This window comes from Maniola jurtina, chromosome 22, assembly GCF_905333055.1.
Source record: "Maniola jurtina chromosome 22, ilManJurt1.1, whole genome shotgun sequence".
NCBI classification, from domain to species: domain Eukaryota; kingdom Metazoa; phylum Arthropoda; class Insecta; order Lepidoptera; family Nymphalidae; genus Maniola; species Maniola jurtina.
In genome coordinates this window covers 8049613-8067319 of record NC_060050.1, presented here as the reverse complement: position 1 = coordinate 8067319, position 17707 = coordinate 8049613, and the positions used below count along the sequence as shown (strand labels likewise).

Sequence of the window (17707 nt, the reverse complement as noted above, 5' to 3'; positions counted from 1 at the left end):
TCTACATTCTTTATAGTAATATTCATAAAGAATTATTTGATGCATTGGCATAGTTCAGTTTTTTAGAAATAAATAAACCTTAAAAAAAATCATCAATATATTAAAATTACTTACCACTTTTAACAAGCAAATAGAAGGTAACAGTAAGTTGGAATTTGTAGTTTGATTTGATTTGAGAAAATATTTTTATGATTAAAAATTAGGATACAAAGGTGCTTTTGCAACTGTTTAAGTACACATTTAAATTAATTAGAGTTGTCTGTTTTACTAAAGACCCTATTATTCATAACCTAGATTGAAGCATGTGAAGCACCATATGAATAACAAAACTTACCGTTGAATTCCTATATGGGCTTCCTTGAGGGTTATAGGGAGGCATTGGCCGAGGCGGCGGCCAGCCGGGCGCGGGCCCATAGCCACCGGGTGGCTGCTCGTAGCTGTTGGCGTAGCGGTGCGGCGGCGCGCCGCTCGCCTGCAGCAGGGAGTTCAGCGTGGGAGTGGGGCCCGGCGCCTGCGACACCGCCTGTCCGGGAAAGAACCTCTGCTGCGGCGGCGGCCGCGGTTTACCGGGAAACCCGGGCCTCTGAGAATAGTAAGGGTCTGCGCCCTCCGGGTAGCGGTACGAGCCGTACTGGTCGGGCAGCGGGCGCTCGCCGCTTCGCTCGTGGCCCGGCGCCTCACCAGCGTCGCGTGGCGGGCCCGGATCGGCCGACATAGGCGATTTACTCTTTGTATTCACGACGCCATCGGGCGGAACGCGCCCGACGGACTTGTCGGTGCCGTTTTGTAACAGAGCGTTCCGAGATTCACTGAGCTGTTCCGATGGGTTCTGATCTACGTTCGCATCGCTTCGCTGAGACTCCGCCTGCGTCGCAGCCATGTTCGGCTGGTGGCGGCCGTCCCTGCTTACACTAGCTTTAGCGATCGACCGGCTCGCTTACGTTACATCGAAAACGGGCGTCGGATTGCAAAACCGCGACGCGGACACTTCCATCACTAAAATGCCGAAAAACTTCGCACTGATTGTAACGCGAATTGACGAAAAATCGTTCACCGTTGCACACACATCGATCACATATCTACTCCATTCGCGTAAACGAGGTTATGGAAAAGGTTACATATCTAGCGGGCGCTTTTGTCATGTTCACACCGAACATTTCATATCACTGGCACATATATAACACTGTGGACGCGATCACTTAGAACAAAACTCATTCCCGAATATAAAAATTTGTGAAATTCTTAAAAACAGAACAATAGAATCACCAAACTTCCAAAATTATTAGCGTCCGCCATTAGCAGACTTGAAATTCTACAGCGCTTGACGACGCTTCTGCCTATCTTCACTGTGGTGACATATAATAAAATAACAGAAATTACTGATAATTTAGGCACACAATTTGTAATAAAATGTATTGTAATATCATTTAGGCTTTAGTGCAGCAAAAATATTAGGCTATATTATGCACCAAAATAGAGAATTAGAAGAAAATTATCTGTGCATGTTTACATTTCCTGGAACCACGTCGAACTACAATACTACCAACACTCAGAAAATATGATTTCCGCTGGCGCCAAGACATTCAATCGTGGCTATATTCACTATGGATAAAATTGAAAACAAAACGAAAAAATATTGCGTAAAAAGTAAAAATGTATTGCATATTGAATGAAATAGCAGAATGTTAGCAGAAATAGTTCGTTACAGTGTTCAAAAATAAAACACTGGGCGACTTGTCAGGTCACGACAATATACTCCATACTCTTTGCTCGTTAAAGTTAACCACAGACACAGAATCCACATTATAGTGTTAGTCCCCAGACTACCTACAAAATATTATAAGAACTGTGATAAGAACCACCAACCGTCAAACTACTTATCGCTAACTATTGTGTTACAATAATAAAATTATAACTTTTCCATACGTAAATGCAAGTGTTATTTATTTTAGAAAAAACAGCAATAACGTAATTAAAAATAAATTGACTGAAAATATTGAGCTTTTTGCCAATATGTTCGCTATTATGCAATCATTCGTTAATAATACATCGATGTTAATAATAAATAATCATAAAAAGTTGATAATAATAATTGCTTGTAAATTTTATAGTTACTTAACTAGCAGTTGCCTGTGAATTTGTCTGCGTGTGATTTTCAATATTCCATAAGATTAAGAAAATTTCCTACTCACCTTACTCGTTATACCTCACTAAGTCTCACCATAAAATTTCCTATTGTAAGCAAAAACCGACTCCCGAGACAGCTAAAAAAATATTTTTTGTTTCTATACGTGTAGTTATGTATGTATGAAGTTGGGTGAGCATAATCAGAGAAAATATAAATTAAAACGTAAATCAATCGCAGCACATCGCACTGGATCGCACCGCATTGCATCGCACCGCACCGCACTTTTTTTGTAGTGGTTTCGTAAGACGGTTCAATGTATTTTTATTTTAAGCATTTTAGTGTAAGTATTGCTTGGTACCTAAAATATCAATTCACCGGCAAAACTTTCCAAATCTTAAATTCCGAATTCCACAGCTTAGAAGTTCAGTACCTTGCAGCATCAGGATTGAAAAGGTGGGATTTGGAATTAAATAAAAAGTCTATGTTCGGCTCTAACAATATTACCAGGAATTGATTTGAATTGTCAAAAATAATATAAAATTATTAAATTATCTGTTGAAGGTAGTTTGATTTAATCGGTATTTGGAACATTCGATGTCATACAATCTGTTGCTAGGAGGGTAACAAGACGGAACTTGCATAATATCAGTGCTCTCAGCGTACAAACATTCAAAATTTAAAATCTTTCATTGTATCATATTTTGTTCTATCTTTACCATTTATTATTTTTTCTTTTTGTATTTGTATAATAATTAATCATCTAGTTCGTGTAAGTGGCACTGCCGTTCAATTAGATGTAAATAAATAAATAAATAAATAAATAAATAAATACGAGTGTTTTGAAGGTTTTAGTTTAGTCTCCATCTGAGATTCGGATCGACATCGCATATTTTCGGTATTTGGATTGTGAACTGGATAATTAGATGTTGTGATAGCAATCACGCTCTAATCAAATGATTTATTTTGGCACTAAATGATGCCCGATTTAGGTTTTTAAAATCCCGAGGGAACAATGTTTTTCCGAGATAAGAAGTTGCCAGACAGACAGACAGACAGACGGACGGACGGAGGGACGGACGGACTGACGGACGGACGGACTGACGGACAGACGGACAGACGGACAGACGGACAGACGGACAGACGGACAGACGGACAGACGGACAGACGGACAGACGGACAGACGGACAGACGGACAGACGGACAGACGGACAGACGGACAGACGGACAGACGGACAGACGGACAGACGGACAGACGGACGGACGGACGGACGGACGGACGGACGGACGGACGGACGGACGGACGGACCGACGGACGGACAGACGGACGGACAGACGGACGGACAGACGGACGGACAGACGGACGGACGGACGGACGGACGGACGGACGGACGGACGGACGGACGGACGGACGGACGGACGGACGGACGGACGGACGGACGGACGGACGGACGGACGGACGGACGGACGGACGGACGGACGGACGGACGGACGGACGGACAGACAGACAGACAGACAGACGGACAGACAGACAGACAGACAGACAGACAGACAGACAGACAGACAGACAGTATGGATATTATTGGATTAGTGTTTTTAGATTAAAACTCTCGGATAAGCTCCACACATTGAACCTGTGTTTTTGTGTTGGTTTTGGGAGGACATTCCAATAATGCGATAAAAATATTTAAATAGTACCTGTTTTTCTGAGTGACACCAATACTTAGGAGTGCTCTACCCTACATCATCAAGTTTGAGTATATCATTCTTGTAGTGTTATCATGAAACCATTGCTTGACACCTTATATATTAATTCACCATCAGAAATTCCCAAAATCCCCACGGCTTAAATCCTACCTTGTGCTATAAATCCTACCTACCTGCCAAATTTCATGGTTCTAGGTCAACGGGAAGTACCCTGTAGGTTTTCTTGACAACTACAGACGGACAGACAGACAGCCAGTGATCCTATAAGGGTTTTTTTTGAGGTACGGAACCCTAAAAATATATGTATAGTTATGTCAATCAGTCAGTCAATTAGGACTTTGAATTTAAATATATACAGATGAAAGTAAAAGCTAGCCTTATCTAATCCATATTACTGTGTTGGTTAAAATCTAAAATTCTAATAATGCTATATATTTCAGTTTTCAATGTTATCGAAAATCAACTGAAAAAATGTAACACTGAAATTCAGCATAATATTCAATCCGACTGTTTCGTTTCCGGTTTACGGGACTCCAAAACACATCAATATGGCAACATTTTATTCAGTTTCACCAACATTATAACCATGGAATGACAGTCTCAATGTACCACTGACCTATACTAAAGTACAAAGTACGATGGCGATGGACTTGCGTTTGCCGAACTGTTTTTAAAGCAACTTGATTTTTACCATTTTGGCTCTCATAGCAGCAGTGAGCGTACTCAAACCAATATATTATGTTAGTGATGATACATATGTCAAAATAGTGTCAACATGAAAACTATCTAACACTAATGGTCAATTTTAATTCGGGCAAAATTACTGCCATGCTTACGTACATTGCACGGCACACCATTTCCAGCGTACTTGTATAGGTCAATTTCAGTGGAATGTATATTCTATAAATAATAATGTGTGGCGACGGGTAAGTATAGAGATGTGTCAAACGACCAACCCAAGAGGCCACGAAGTCCGCATCTAACAACTTGATTTGGGTATCCTATTTAAAATAATTAATTGGTGAATAATTTTCTTTTTCTTCATATTCACAAAGAAGTGGTGTGGCCCCCCTAAAAGTGAATATCTTCTAGATAAACGTGTTCCATCTTAGGCCACTTCATCACTTTCCATCAGGTGTGATTGTGGTCAAGCACTTGCATATAATGAATTTTAAAAATCACACAGTCGATTTGTTGCCCGGCAACTCAATCGACGGGCAACTCAGATGAAGGTAACTAGGCTGGGAGACAAGCCGAGTGACCGTTGCAAGGAACATACTACTCTTGGACCGTTGTATCTTGTACAGTCGTGGAGAATGGACGTTGCAGAAAGTGCAATGCAATAGCATTGACAATTGTAAAGAGAAACGGGATAAAGAAAGCTATACCTACCGTTTTGGGGGCATACTTTTTTCATCATGTAGTCATCCTTCCCCACCACAATAATAAAATCTATAAATATTTAGTTAACATTTTGTTAATAATAATTATGTACGTAACCCAAAAAGAGCGAGGTCAAACTCTCACTTGGCCAGTTTTCTTTTTACGTCTCGGTTACAATTTTTTCTTTAAATAAAATAGTGAGCAAACGATAAGGCGGGTCTCCTGATATTAAGTGATTACCGAGTATTTGCATTACCAGGGGAACCACCAATGCGTTGCCAGCCTTTCAGGAATTTGTTGGTCCACCTCTTGAATAACCCCATGTAGTAATCTAAAGGGAACACCGCAAAAGGGATCCACAGTGCATGTGCGTGGAAAAAAGGATCTGACATAATGAGCGGTCGAAGTGCACCCGGACCTAGGTGGTGAGGGTGAATTGCTTGCGGTGGTGTGCGGTGCGGCTGTAGAAAAAAGAGGGTGGAATGAGGTCAAACAACTCACAATTTATTACACTGCATTTTTATTATTTATTATTATTATATACCTACTTATTCGTCACAAAAGCCTGGATCATTTTTGTGCCCTCGTAAGTCTATATGCAGTAATCGACACTTTTGAGTTTTTCACTTGTGCTGCGTTTTCAATTTGAAGGACAGTTTTCTGCACGATGTCCACTCGTCTCAAAAGTTGCTCTCGTGTGAACGCTCCCATAAAGATCCCGTGTTCCTATTAGTTGGAGCGACTAGCCAGTTGCCTACTACGCAGCAACTCGCTGAGTCGCCCGTACGACCGGCAACTCCGTGCGCATACACACACGGCGGCTTTTATACATATAAATTAGAGATTCTAACTGTCGACGTCGACCGTGTGTAATGGCTCTAGCGTCTAGATTTGTCTTTAAATTTACATCGGAAGTTCTCAGCTGTAAACTTTATCGGCCTAGACTGTAATGTACTGTACAGGCGTGCAACCTCTACTCGCCGATGACGTTGACTAGCTGGCAGAACAAACAAATCAAAGTTCGAAAATCCTGCAGCTCGCGTAGACCTCCGAGAGCCTCATTCTCCCCGAGACTCTCATCAATCACTGTCAAGCGATGTGCTCCAGAAGCCTTATTACGTTCCGCACCAGAACGAGGCGATGATGTACCTCGTTTGGTCGAACCGTTGATGTAAATAGTTACATTGTACCGATTGTAAATATCTTGCGGTCGGACAATGACTAGGGTCTGATGATGCAGAAACTTGGTCACAGGAATCTAGCCCTATCAAATACCCTAATTCTATTTTTCGTTGCTGTTAATCTTAGGTTGAGATCTACAGGCGGTTGATTCGGTAACTCAGTGTCTAAATAGCCGCCGAGCTCATTTTTAATCCATTGATAGTTCTACCTAACCAGTGTTAGACACTGAGTTAGCGAACCACCTAGCAGAGCGCACTTTAACTGCTCATCATACTTAGGTACTGATAGAACGAGAACGTTGTATCGCTGGCATAAATGACTCGTTTGAAAACGAGGTCTGAGCAAAGTCAAAATACGCTTTAAAAGCCTTTGCATATGAGTAGAGTTCACGACAGAACTTCGAACAAGTCGTGTAGAGGCTTCGATGTCACTGGCAGGCGTCAAATGTTAGTATAGTACCTACCTACGCGACAGCTCGAGGTGACAAATGACAATCGGGGTAGGGTCGCCCAACACTAACCCGGCGCGGAATAGCTCCGGTGACGTGCGGGGCATCCCCCCGCCTTGTACCCTGATTGCCATCTCGACCTGTCGCGTACTGTACATTTGACGCAGGTGGCCCTAAAATAGCCCTAATTTTCTTTGATTTTACGTTACCATAATATATTTCGATATCGTCGATTAAGGGCCGGCGCACATATGGCGGAGCGCAGCGCAGAGCATTTTTCACAGTCGAAATATTATCTACATTGTCCTAATTGAAATAAATCTAAAATCAATTGTGCATCCGCGCGGATGCTCGCGCAGTCCCGCGCGTGCTCGCGCATTCTCTGGTAGAAATTCGCGTAATGTGTCACATGATTAGAAAACTTCGCGGGCATGCTGCGCTGCGCTCAGCCATATCTGCGCCGGCCCTCAGGATCAAACCGAGAGTTCCCTCTGATATAGTCACTTATAATGTTATGATATGACATTTCGTGTACACGCTATACATGCGCTACACGTTTTCCAGTAGTTAAATAAAAAAGGAATGATAAGGAATAAAACTCCAAATGGAATGTTTTTATATTTATTATTTTATGTTCATAGAAATTATTGTTAACACTGATGCAAAAATATCATCTTTTCAAATTTCATTAACCAGTCATGGACCGATTCGTTAAGGCGTTATTAAAAATATCACGAATCTAGCATTATTGAATGTTATTTTTTTGTATTATGATTATGTGTTAACATCGAATAACTTCATGTACTTAAGTATACGTGTGGATAATCAACAGATACAACTTGGGCTGATATTGTTTTTTTTTACTCCGACTCGTGGGAGTGAGAAGCAAAAGATGGTTTTTGTCTTCATCGGTACAAGGGTAGGTACAAGTTGTATCTGTGAAAAATCGAAAGGGTGCTAAAATATTTAAAAATACTTTCTTGTCCTTTACATGATTACGAAAAAAAATTGCATCTAACTTAAGGGGACTTAATTTTTATAAGCTCTTTGATTTGTTTAGAGACCAAAGAAAGTACAAATGTCAAGAAACACTATATTTTGATACCTTATTCACACTTACTTATTACATTTAAATGTTTGTTATTTTCAAATTGAGCGAATGTTCCCGCATGCCAAACCAAACATGCATTTTAATTATTTTTTAAATAACATAATATTATTATTAAACAGTATTGAAAAATTATACAAAAAATCTATAAAAGTTCATAATATAAATTAGTTATGGCATAAAATTATTCTAAACTAATAAATCTCGTAAAATATCCTAATTTAAGTACAAAGATCACGGTATTATTAAATATAAATATACTGACAAAATGTGATGTGATGACAGATCTCACGCAAGTGGCATGCTATACACACGTAAAAGTATTTTTTATTTTGTCATTTCATAATAAAATCCGTACAATTTAACTAAAGGTGCAGACAGACTGCTGCGTTCTGGTATACAGATATAGGTAAGTAAATGCGCGTGATATTACTGACTCCATATAAAATGATTTCGGTCACCTTTCGTCGCGTCACACTGCAGACACAACATTACACAACACAGTAGTGTGTATGCACCTCAATGAATTTTAACGATCACACGAATGCATTTAAAAAAATTGGTATAGGTAGTCAGTCAAGTTAAATGTTATACATAAACATACCCTGGAAATATAATGGAAAAACTCAATTGATGGAAGAGGGTGGAAGATGTTCAACATAAAAAAAACGCTCTCGAGAAATCGTTTTAGTAATGGCAACGGTATATGTATTCGTCCAGAGAACATTTCCACCTTACCCGAAATTCATTCCATCGATCGCATCGAAGGCATTTCCAATTTTATAAAGGGCAGTCAATGTCAACTACACGAGCAGTAATTTTAAATCCTTGAGCAGTTGAGAATTTAACTGTAGCATAAAAACTGGAGTAGATTAACTGCGCCAGGCAGTTGACATCTGGAGAACTTGAGAGCGGTTAGTGTATGTATTGCAACTATTCGCCCGCAAGACCGCTCGAAGCGGTCGCGACTGCTGCACTTTCGTGTAAATTAACAATGAAAAGAACATTATACAGGGTTACTGGTAATATGTCGGCAATCTGTTAAGGGGGTGTAGGCGAAGTAATTTGCTACCAAATGACCTCTAATGACCCCTAGGCAAATGTCAACCATTTTCGAGTAATTTGACTTTTTGTGTTTTTTAGAAGAATTTGAGGTATGCAACTTTGAAAATTTATAAAAAAAAAACCAATGCATGAATTTTTTTATTTTTATTATTATTTGCTTGTTAACACTTCAATACATAATAATCAACCATAAAATGATACTTATCTTCAATAGTTTTTAAATCACAGCTACAAAACTGTACAAGTTTCATAATTTACACCAGGTGGTCTGACAAAAATGGTCGATTTATGTAAAAAATTGCTGAAGAACTTTATCGGCAGAACACATGAAAAACATGTACAACTTCTCAGCTATCCAACGAGATACAATATGGTACCAGAAATTAGGAATTGGCCGAAAAAAATGCAATTATTGTGAAAAAAAATGAAATCGTCTTAAGAATACGAAATAATATCTCAACGTCGAATTTTATGGTAATATTCTTATTTCTTATTTAGGATGAGTAATGAGTTATAATTAATCTTACAATTCATTTTCGAAGTATAAAACTCTAAAAATAACACTCTAAAAATAATGAGAGTTCCAAGAATGACATTTTTAATCCTTTGTGTGAATACGTGCACCAATCAGCGCTCTCGGATAAGAAGAGCTTAAAAACATTATCTAGTGACTGGATAGAAAAAACAAAGGCATAAATAGCCAGATTTGCCTAACATTTTTCAGAGAATAGGTAATAATTAAAGCACTGGCAAGTACATTAGGTGAAGGGTGGGATCCTTAACTTATTTAATTGTATTGTATTTATAAATTCTTAGACTTAAAAGATAAGACATTTAAAATGTTTCACAATTTGCGCAAAACTGCAAAAATTTACAGTTTGCTTGTGCCACTCGTACTGTACAGATCATCTCTACCTAAGTTGGTACCTACATCATTGTGAATTTGGAAGTGAATTGACCTGGCTTTTTCTTATGGACTGTTTCTGGCATACTCTGTGATTTGGCTTGTGATTGGACTCTGATTTATTGCTCTCCCGACAATTTGGCGCATCAAAAGGACTAATGGCTGCAGAAAGAACCCAGTACTCCAATGAGGAATATGCCAATATCCTTTTTTGTTATGGATATTGTGACGGCAATGCTTTGGCCGCTCGCCGTGAATATCTTCGCCGATTTCCTGGCCGCCGAGTACCACACAGGTCTGTCTTCAGTGATGTTTATCGAAGAATTAGAGAGACGGGACGGGTGCAGAGGAGACAATCCGATTCTGGAAGACCACGTGTGTACGCTCCAAGTGACGAAGTGCTCGTATGAGACTTTTTTGAAAGAACATTTATTTGCATTAGTAGAAAACGTACCTCTGGAAATAAGAAGAGGAATGAGATTCCAGCACGATGGATGTCCAGCACACTGGAGAATAACAGTTCGGCAATGGTTAGACACTAATTTTCCCAATCGATGGATAGGCAGAGGAGGCCCAACTCCTTGGCCAGCAAGATGTCCAGACCTGACACCTATGGACTATTATGTCTGGGGACATATGAAGAGCCTAGTGTACGATGTCTCACCAGTGCCATCAGTCGAAGAATTGAAAATTAGAATAATAAATGCAGCTAATTCAATAAGAACCAATTTGACTAGTAATGTAGTAAAATCTCAATTAAGAAAAAGAATGCGCCTGTGCATAAGAAATAGAAGGTCACATTTTGAAAGTGAACTTTAGAATTTAGTTTTAATGGCTTAGTGTAACTTATCTACGTAATTATTTTAAACTTCCTAAACGATTATTGTAATTTTGGATTGCAGACGATTTCGTCTTTTTAACAATAATTGTATTTTTTTTCAGCCATTTTCTGATTTCTGGTACCATATTGTATCTCGTTGGGTAGCTGAGAAGTTGCACATGTTTTTCATTTGTTCTGCCGATAAAGTTCTTCAGTAATTTTTTACATAAATCGACCATTTTTGTCAGACCACCTGGTGTAAATTATGAAACTTGTACAGATTTGTAGCTGTGATTTGAAAACTATTAAAGATAAGTATCGTTTTATGGTTGATTATTATGTATTGAAGTGTTAGTAAGCAAATAATAATAATAATAAAAAAATTCATGCATTGGTTTTTTTTTTATAAATTTTCAAAGTTGCATACCTCAAATTCTTCTAAAAAACACAAAAAGTCAAATTACTCGAAAATGGTTGACATTTGCCTAGGGGTCATAAGGGGTCATTTGGTTGCAAATTACTTCGCCTACACCCCCTTAACGGATTGCCGACATATTACCAGTAACCCTGTATGTAGTTCGCTATGTAGTTGAAGCAGTCATGACTGACAACTTTAAACTGCCCGTATGTGGCTGATCTTTGATCTCAACGTGGAAACACTTCATTAGTAGCGTATTATACAAGCTGTTATTTGTGCCTTACGCATTACCATTATGATTATATTACACGAAATTTCATTCAAACAGCAAAACCAAGATTTTATTTACACATTTAATGTGCAAACACACTACTGTACTGCGTATGGTGTTACAACGCAAACTGACGCAATCATAATTAAATGGATATGCCGTTATAAAGTGCCTATGTATTTTTTTCAAAAAAATCAATTTAAAATCATATTATTTCAACACATCGTTAAGCCCAATTCGTAAAATAATAATAACATCATATTTAATTAATTTCTAAAAAGTTAACCATAATGAGCAATAATCATTGAACAACAAATTCAGGTTTTTTTTTGTTCACATTTTTTTGGCTTTCTAAAAGGGTTTTAAACTCTGTGTACCGAAAGGCCCTTACTTGGCCTAGGACAGATCTGTGGACGTCTTTATGATAAAATGTATGACTCCGTTTTGTCACGTAAGAACGTATCACATTAGTGTTGTGTCGCGTCACAACACAATACAACACATCAGTGTGTTTGCACCTTCACATACTCCAAGGGGAATGTCTTTTGCACAAACATGCACTATTTCCTATGGCTTATTTATTGTGGATATGCTACAAATTTATACTTTTCTAATACTGAAACAGTCCTCGTTCAATCAAATGTTAAGGCAGTTGACTGTCACTAAAAGGAAATAAAAGTTGAAATTCTATTTTGTAGGTATATAACATGGCTGTTGTAAACTAAATTGACAAATCTAAATCTAGTGCTATCATTTTCCGCAGTGAGCATTATGAAAGAGAAAGCATTATTTAGAAGAGATTGTGTACAATAAAATGTGACTATCTCTCTTGATTACAATCTCGTAAACTACATATTATATTGACAGCTTTAAATCTAGTGCTATTCTTTTCTGCGGGGAGTAATATGAGAGGGATAGCAATACATTTGGACCTGTCATTGTAGTTTGAACAGAATTAGCTATGTTTATCTATTTCACAACTTTAAGTAGATTTTAATTTTTAAACTAAATTTGATTGAGCACCAAAAAAAAGTAAACACAACTTTTTATGGTGCGTTTTTTTTAAAAGTTAAATGCCATGAAAAATCTTATTTTCTTCATTTTGTTTCCTAATAAAATATCCCTACAAAATAAAATTCCAAAATTTATACACACATTAATTCATTTTGTATTAACTATTTAGCCATAGACTAAAGGAAAAAGATGGATGGGGTTTTCGTGACGAAAACTTGATCATAGGGGATAAATCAAGAAAAGCGTAATGTGTTCAATTGACGTTCAATTCAGATTTCTGTACCGATTCGAAGCGCCCCACCGAGGTATAGATTGTTGTCTGTGCGCCATGTTTTGTGCGCGCGAATTAAGTCTCTTTTTTTCTAAGGTATAAAATCTTTACACCAAGCAATAAGGTTTGTATTTCATTGGTGTACACACATTCGAAAGTCGGCGTTAGGTTGCGCTTGTCAAGAATTTTGTCGATGAGACTCATAAAAGTGGCATTACTGTAATATTGGCTTCAATGAACATGCTTAGCTTGCCCATCTATCTTTTCCATTTAGTCTATGTTTTGTATTTCACACCAGTATACAATGTCCTCGAGTTATCATCCTACGTCAATCAAGAGGAGCCGAACTCCGTCATCCACGAGAGATATTTCTGTATGTCGCCCTTGGAGACGGATTTGTTGCACTTAGCCAGTGCCTCCATGAAGTCCTGCTTGGTGACGGGTAAGTCGAGCTCTTCCTTGGCAAGCTGTTTGATTTGTTCCGGCTTGAGACCGGCTATTTTGCGGCGCATCGACATCATTGAGGCGTCCCTGGAATAGAAAAACAATTGTATTTAATTTTAATAGATCTTATTTTCCATGAGCGTATGTATGGACCTAAAACAGTATTAGTAAAAAAAGAACCTTCCTTTAAAAAAACCCGGTCAAGTACGAGTCGGGCCCGGCTCTTTTAGGGTTCCGTTTGTTTGGGTGTATGAAATATTTCTTTTCCGAGCTAGAACATTGCAGTAAGCCGTGAAAGAAAAACCCAGAAAATTTTCATTTGTTTTGGTCACCGCGTACATACTATTTTATAAATCGCTGTTTTCAGTATTTGTATACCCGCTTCTCAAGTCTTGTATCACAGTTTTATTATCTGTAGTCCTGAGGTCATGAACATTTCTTTGATGCATCCAATGTGGTCTACACGTTTTCATGACGTCATTCAAATTTCTTATATTGGAAAAATCCTTAGCGGTAGATACATGCTGTAATGTTAAGCTTTTAAAATAGTCTTACCTGCAAACATTAGTGATATCAGCGCCCGAGTACCCGTCAAGTTTCTTGGCAATGGCGCGCAAGTCAACCTCGGGGTCAACTTTGACCTCTCGCAAGTTGATTTGCAGTAACACCTCGCGACCTTCTTGAGTGGGCAGAGGGATGTATATCCGCTTTTCGAGTCTTCTCCGCAAGGCTTCGTCGATGTCCCAGGGGAAATTTGTTGCTGCTAATACCATTACTACCTGTAAAAGTGAATCAGTAAATATTTTATATGGATAATTAGCGTAGACCAGTGGTTTAGAGTTTTGCCTCCTATTCAGAGGATTTGGGGTTCGATTCCGGGTTCCGCACCTTTAACTTTTCGGAGCTATGTGCTTTTCAAGTAATTAAATATAACTTGCTTTAATGGTAAAGGAACACATCGTGATGAAATATGGGTTTTCTCCATAATATTCTCAAAGTCTGCCAATCCGCATTTGACTAGCATGGTGGATATGCATTGGTCAACTCTTCGTACATGGTCAACTAGTGGATCATTGACCCTAGGCACAATACACGACAGTTAGGTACCTTGTAACAAAACGTAGCGGCTTCGACGTCGCTAGCAGGCGTCAAATGTTCTTAAATACGCTAGGTAGCCTGTGAATAGCCTATTTTTCTTTGATTTCACGTCACCCATAGCCTAATATTTGACATACCGTCGATTCAGGGTCGAACCGAGAGTTCCTTCACTCTAGTTACTCTGCCTAGGTGCCACTATATGCAGTGACGGACCGTGAGTTTGTGGGGCCCTGTGCTAAAACTTCTCAGAGGCCTGCCTAATTAATCAAGTAATTGCTATTTTGTCAAAAAACTTTTCGATAATAATGCCCATTCGACTTATGAGAAAATACATCGAAAATAAATAATGGGGAGTATATTATAGTTTTATTAGTATTGTAGGAGAGAACAATGATAAAATACAACCAAAAACAGCAATTTTTAAATTCACAATATTGTCCACTTTGCCAAATGTGTGCCAATGGGCCCTGCATAGACACGGGGCTGTGGGCTGCAGCCCAAAAAGCTTTTATAAAGATTCGCCCATGACTATATGCCAAAAAAATATAATAATACCTTAGAGGGTTCGTCGTGCGCGGAGCCCAGTCCGTCCATTTGTACTAGAAGCTCCGACTTGACGCGTCGCGACGCTTCGTGCTCGCTGTCCGAGCCGCGGCGAGAACATAACGAATCTATCTCGTCAATGAAGATGGTACTGGGCGCGTAGAACCGCGCCTGCCGAAAATTAAACATTTAGATCATCTGGTACAAGTCAAGATTTTTTTATGGTGTTAATTATAGAAGTTCTTGTAAATCATCCATTTTCTTTGGTTATAATTTTATTATAAAAAGGCGAAACACCAAAAAACATCAAAGAACTGGACATAATAGAGCAACAAGCTTAGTTGGAGAGGAAAGGGGAATGTTAGTCATGTGAACATAGCTAATATTCTTTTAAAAAAATATTCAGGCCGACACCATCTGACATATTGGCTTAAGGCCTTATTGACATAAGGGCTTACTGAATTAACCAAGCTTGGAAAGATTTACAACGCCCCAGAAGAACAACCATACCGCCAACATAGTCTTATAGACTCACCATCTCAAACAGCAGTCTGACTAGTTTCTCCGACTCGCCGCGGTACTTGGATGTCAGAGTGGAAGAGGAGACATTGAAGAAGGTGGTGCCACACTCCGTTGCTACGGCTTTGGCCAACATAGTCTTGCCGGTGCCCGGGGGACCCACCATCAACACACCTTTCCACGGACGACGAATACCCTGAAAGTGAAAATACATTTCTAAAGTGGTGCAAAACGGGCTATCTCAGACAAATTGATGTGAAAATTAGTATGCTTTGGATTGAGAGTTCAAGTTTAAAAAATCTATTGAAATTAACCTTCTGAAAAAAGCATATTATACAACCGAAGATTATGTAAATGATAAAAGAGCGTGGATTTGACCTGCAGCTTGCTCCAGCAATGTACTTTTACACATGATATTATATGTATATCAAATCTTTGAAAAGGGCAACCGTCGAGTTTCTTGCTGGTTCTTCTCGGTAGGAAAGGCATTCCAAACCAGTGGTAGATGCACTTGACGATTCAAAAGTTCTTGTCAAAGTTTAATTGAATAAAAACATTTTGTTTTTTTTCTAACACAGTAGAAAACTAACCTTAAAGAAATCCGGCATCCACATGGGCAAGACTACAGCTTCTTCCAACAATCGCTTGGCTTCCGACAGATCCGCTATGTCGTCCCATCGAATGTTCGGGTTCTTTTGAACTATATCCCTTTCTGAAATAAAGAAAAAATACTTATTAGAATCCATACTAATATTATAAGAGAAAGAGTGTCTGTCTGTTTACTAGCTTTTCACGGCCTATCAGTTTAACCGATTCACTTTTTTTTAAATATTTCTTGTCTTCTGTGTCACTGTTGTTGACGTGTCTTACACATAATTTGTGCTATTTTTGCCATTTTTCTTAAAAATGAGGTACTTTTATACTAACTCACCTCACCATCAGCTTCAGAAAGTGCTTCGAATCTTTGCACTTCCTTTTTGTATGTCTTGTCTTCTGTTTCACTATTCTTGTTGCCTTTGTCTTATACAACACCTGAGCCATTATTGCTATCTCTGTCTCAAAAATGAGGTATTTTTATATTGACTCACCTAACATATCCACCAGGTCGCCATCAGCCGCAGAAGGTGGCTCGAATCTTCGTTCTTCCTCTTTATTGTGTTTCTCGTCGTCTGTATCACCATTGTTGTTATCTCTATCTTGTTTGTCCTTTGCGTTGTTGTGATCTTTGTTACTTGTGTCCTTAGTTTTTGCTGAAACAAAATTATATTTTAAACTACTATCTCATTGATCCTAGTTAGTCAGTGAATATAAACTTTTTATTAGAAAACTTGGCAGATACAAACCTCTATTAAGTACAAGAACCATTAAAAAACCATTAAACCATTAAATAACCGTTTCTAGTAATTAATAAGACCTATGTTTAAGTATACAATCTTTATAACTTCTCTTCTTAGAATCTTATCTTTATCTTATAATCTATCTTTAGTTATTTTTAGAAGACCTATCTTTATTTAAATTGGCTGGTATTTTATTATTTTGTGTGACTACAACACCCGCAAAATTAATCCATGCAATTAAAATTAATCTGATAATGATCTTAAGGAGTTTTAGCTAACCAAAATCTTTTTATTTTTCTAGCTACTTGGTTCAATTGGATTTGGTATCGCGCTCTCAAAGATTAGAGTAATAAAATTGTTCATATTGTGAGGCAGCGATGTGTGAAATATATCACGATATTATAATAATTCTTATCTACTTATTGATAATTTTTTCACACTTTGCGTAGTACAGCAGGTAATTTGAATATTTTTTAATATCGAATCTACATAACCAGCTGTTGAGTTTTTCATTCAAAAAGTTGGATGATTAGCTTGGTTAAGCACGCTTCTCCATCAGAGACGGCGAGCTTCTTTCGAAACTCCCAAAACCCTTATATCCTCCAATTCATCAATCCTCGGTGGTTTGACGGATTGGAGGATATAAGGTCCTTTAGGTCTCAGTCTCCAACAATTTTTTTGGGGTTCTTATGTCGTCCATACGTAAGTGATTGCGCGCACTACTAGTCCAAGTTCAAGATAGCTGACAACAGTACCAAGAAGTACTGGCTACTTTAGATCGTTCTATGAAACTATTCATTCTATCGCGCACTTGGTAGCTTAGTCCAGTTGCGCGTCTAGCTTGCGCCCAATGGTCTTGAACTTGGACAACTAGTGCGCCAGATCTACGTAGCCATAGTAAGTAAACATTTGCAAAGCTCATAGTACCCCTACAAATGATTTCGCAAAATTGACAAAGAAAAATCTTAGGCCCCTCACTATCCGCATCTAAGAATCGATAAAACCGCATATTACGCCTACAAGACGCAGAGATTCACACAAATCGATTAA

The 17707-nt window shown here is 38.5% G+C and overlaps 2 protein-coding genes and 1 long non-coding RNA gene across 10 annotated transcripts in view; 1 reads left to right on the top strand and 2 right to left on the bottom strand.

Moving 5' to 3' along the window:
- Positions 1-1728, bottom strand: part of LOC123876692 (trithorax group protein osa) — a 209127-nt gene extending 207399 nt beyond the window's left edge. For 4 of the 7 annotated variants that reach the window (XR_006798399.1, XM_045922990.1, XM_045922994.1 and 1 more), the window contains exon 1: positions 335-1727. Coding sequence is in view for 6 of the 7 variants with exons in the window: in XM_045922990.1 (XP_045778946.1) it covers positions 335-880 (546 nt within the window). In the remaining variant the exon portion in view is untranslated. Of the gene's footprint in view, positions 1-334 lie in introns of all 7 variants that reach the window. The other 3 variants (XM_045922991.1, XM_045922993.1, XM_045922995.1) reach the window with 2 other exon arrangements.
- The window catches only part of LOC123876714, a 29325-nt gene that overhangs the window by 3689 nt on the left and 7929 nt on the right, over positions 1-17707 (top strand). The gene's annotated exons all lie outside the window — the stretch shown is intronic.
- LOC123876703 (katanin p60 ATPase-containing subunit A-like 1) overlaps positions 12542-17707 on the bottom strand; it is a 59009-nt gene continuing 53843 nt past the window's right edge. For both annotated transcript variants that reach the window (XM_045923015.1, XM_045923016.1), the window contains exons 5-10: positions 16409-16570; positions 15911-16032; positions 15337-15516; positions 14814-14972; positions 13716-13939; positions 12542-13247 (exon numbers count right to left, since the gene is read on the bottom strand). In XM_045923015.1, coding sequence (XP_045778971.1) covers positions 13049-13247; positions 13716-13939; positions 14814-14972; positions 15337-15516; positions 15911-16032; positions 16409-16570 — 1046 coding nt within the window. In that variant the 3' untranslated portion in view covers positions 12542-13048. The remainder of the gene's footprint in view (positions 13248-13715; positions 13940-14813; positions 14973-15336; positions 15517-15910; positions 16033-16408; positions 16571-17707) is intronic.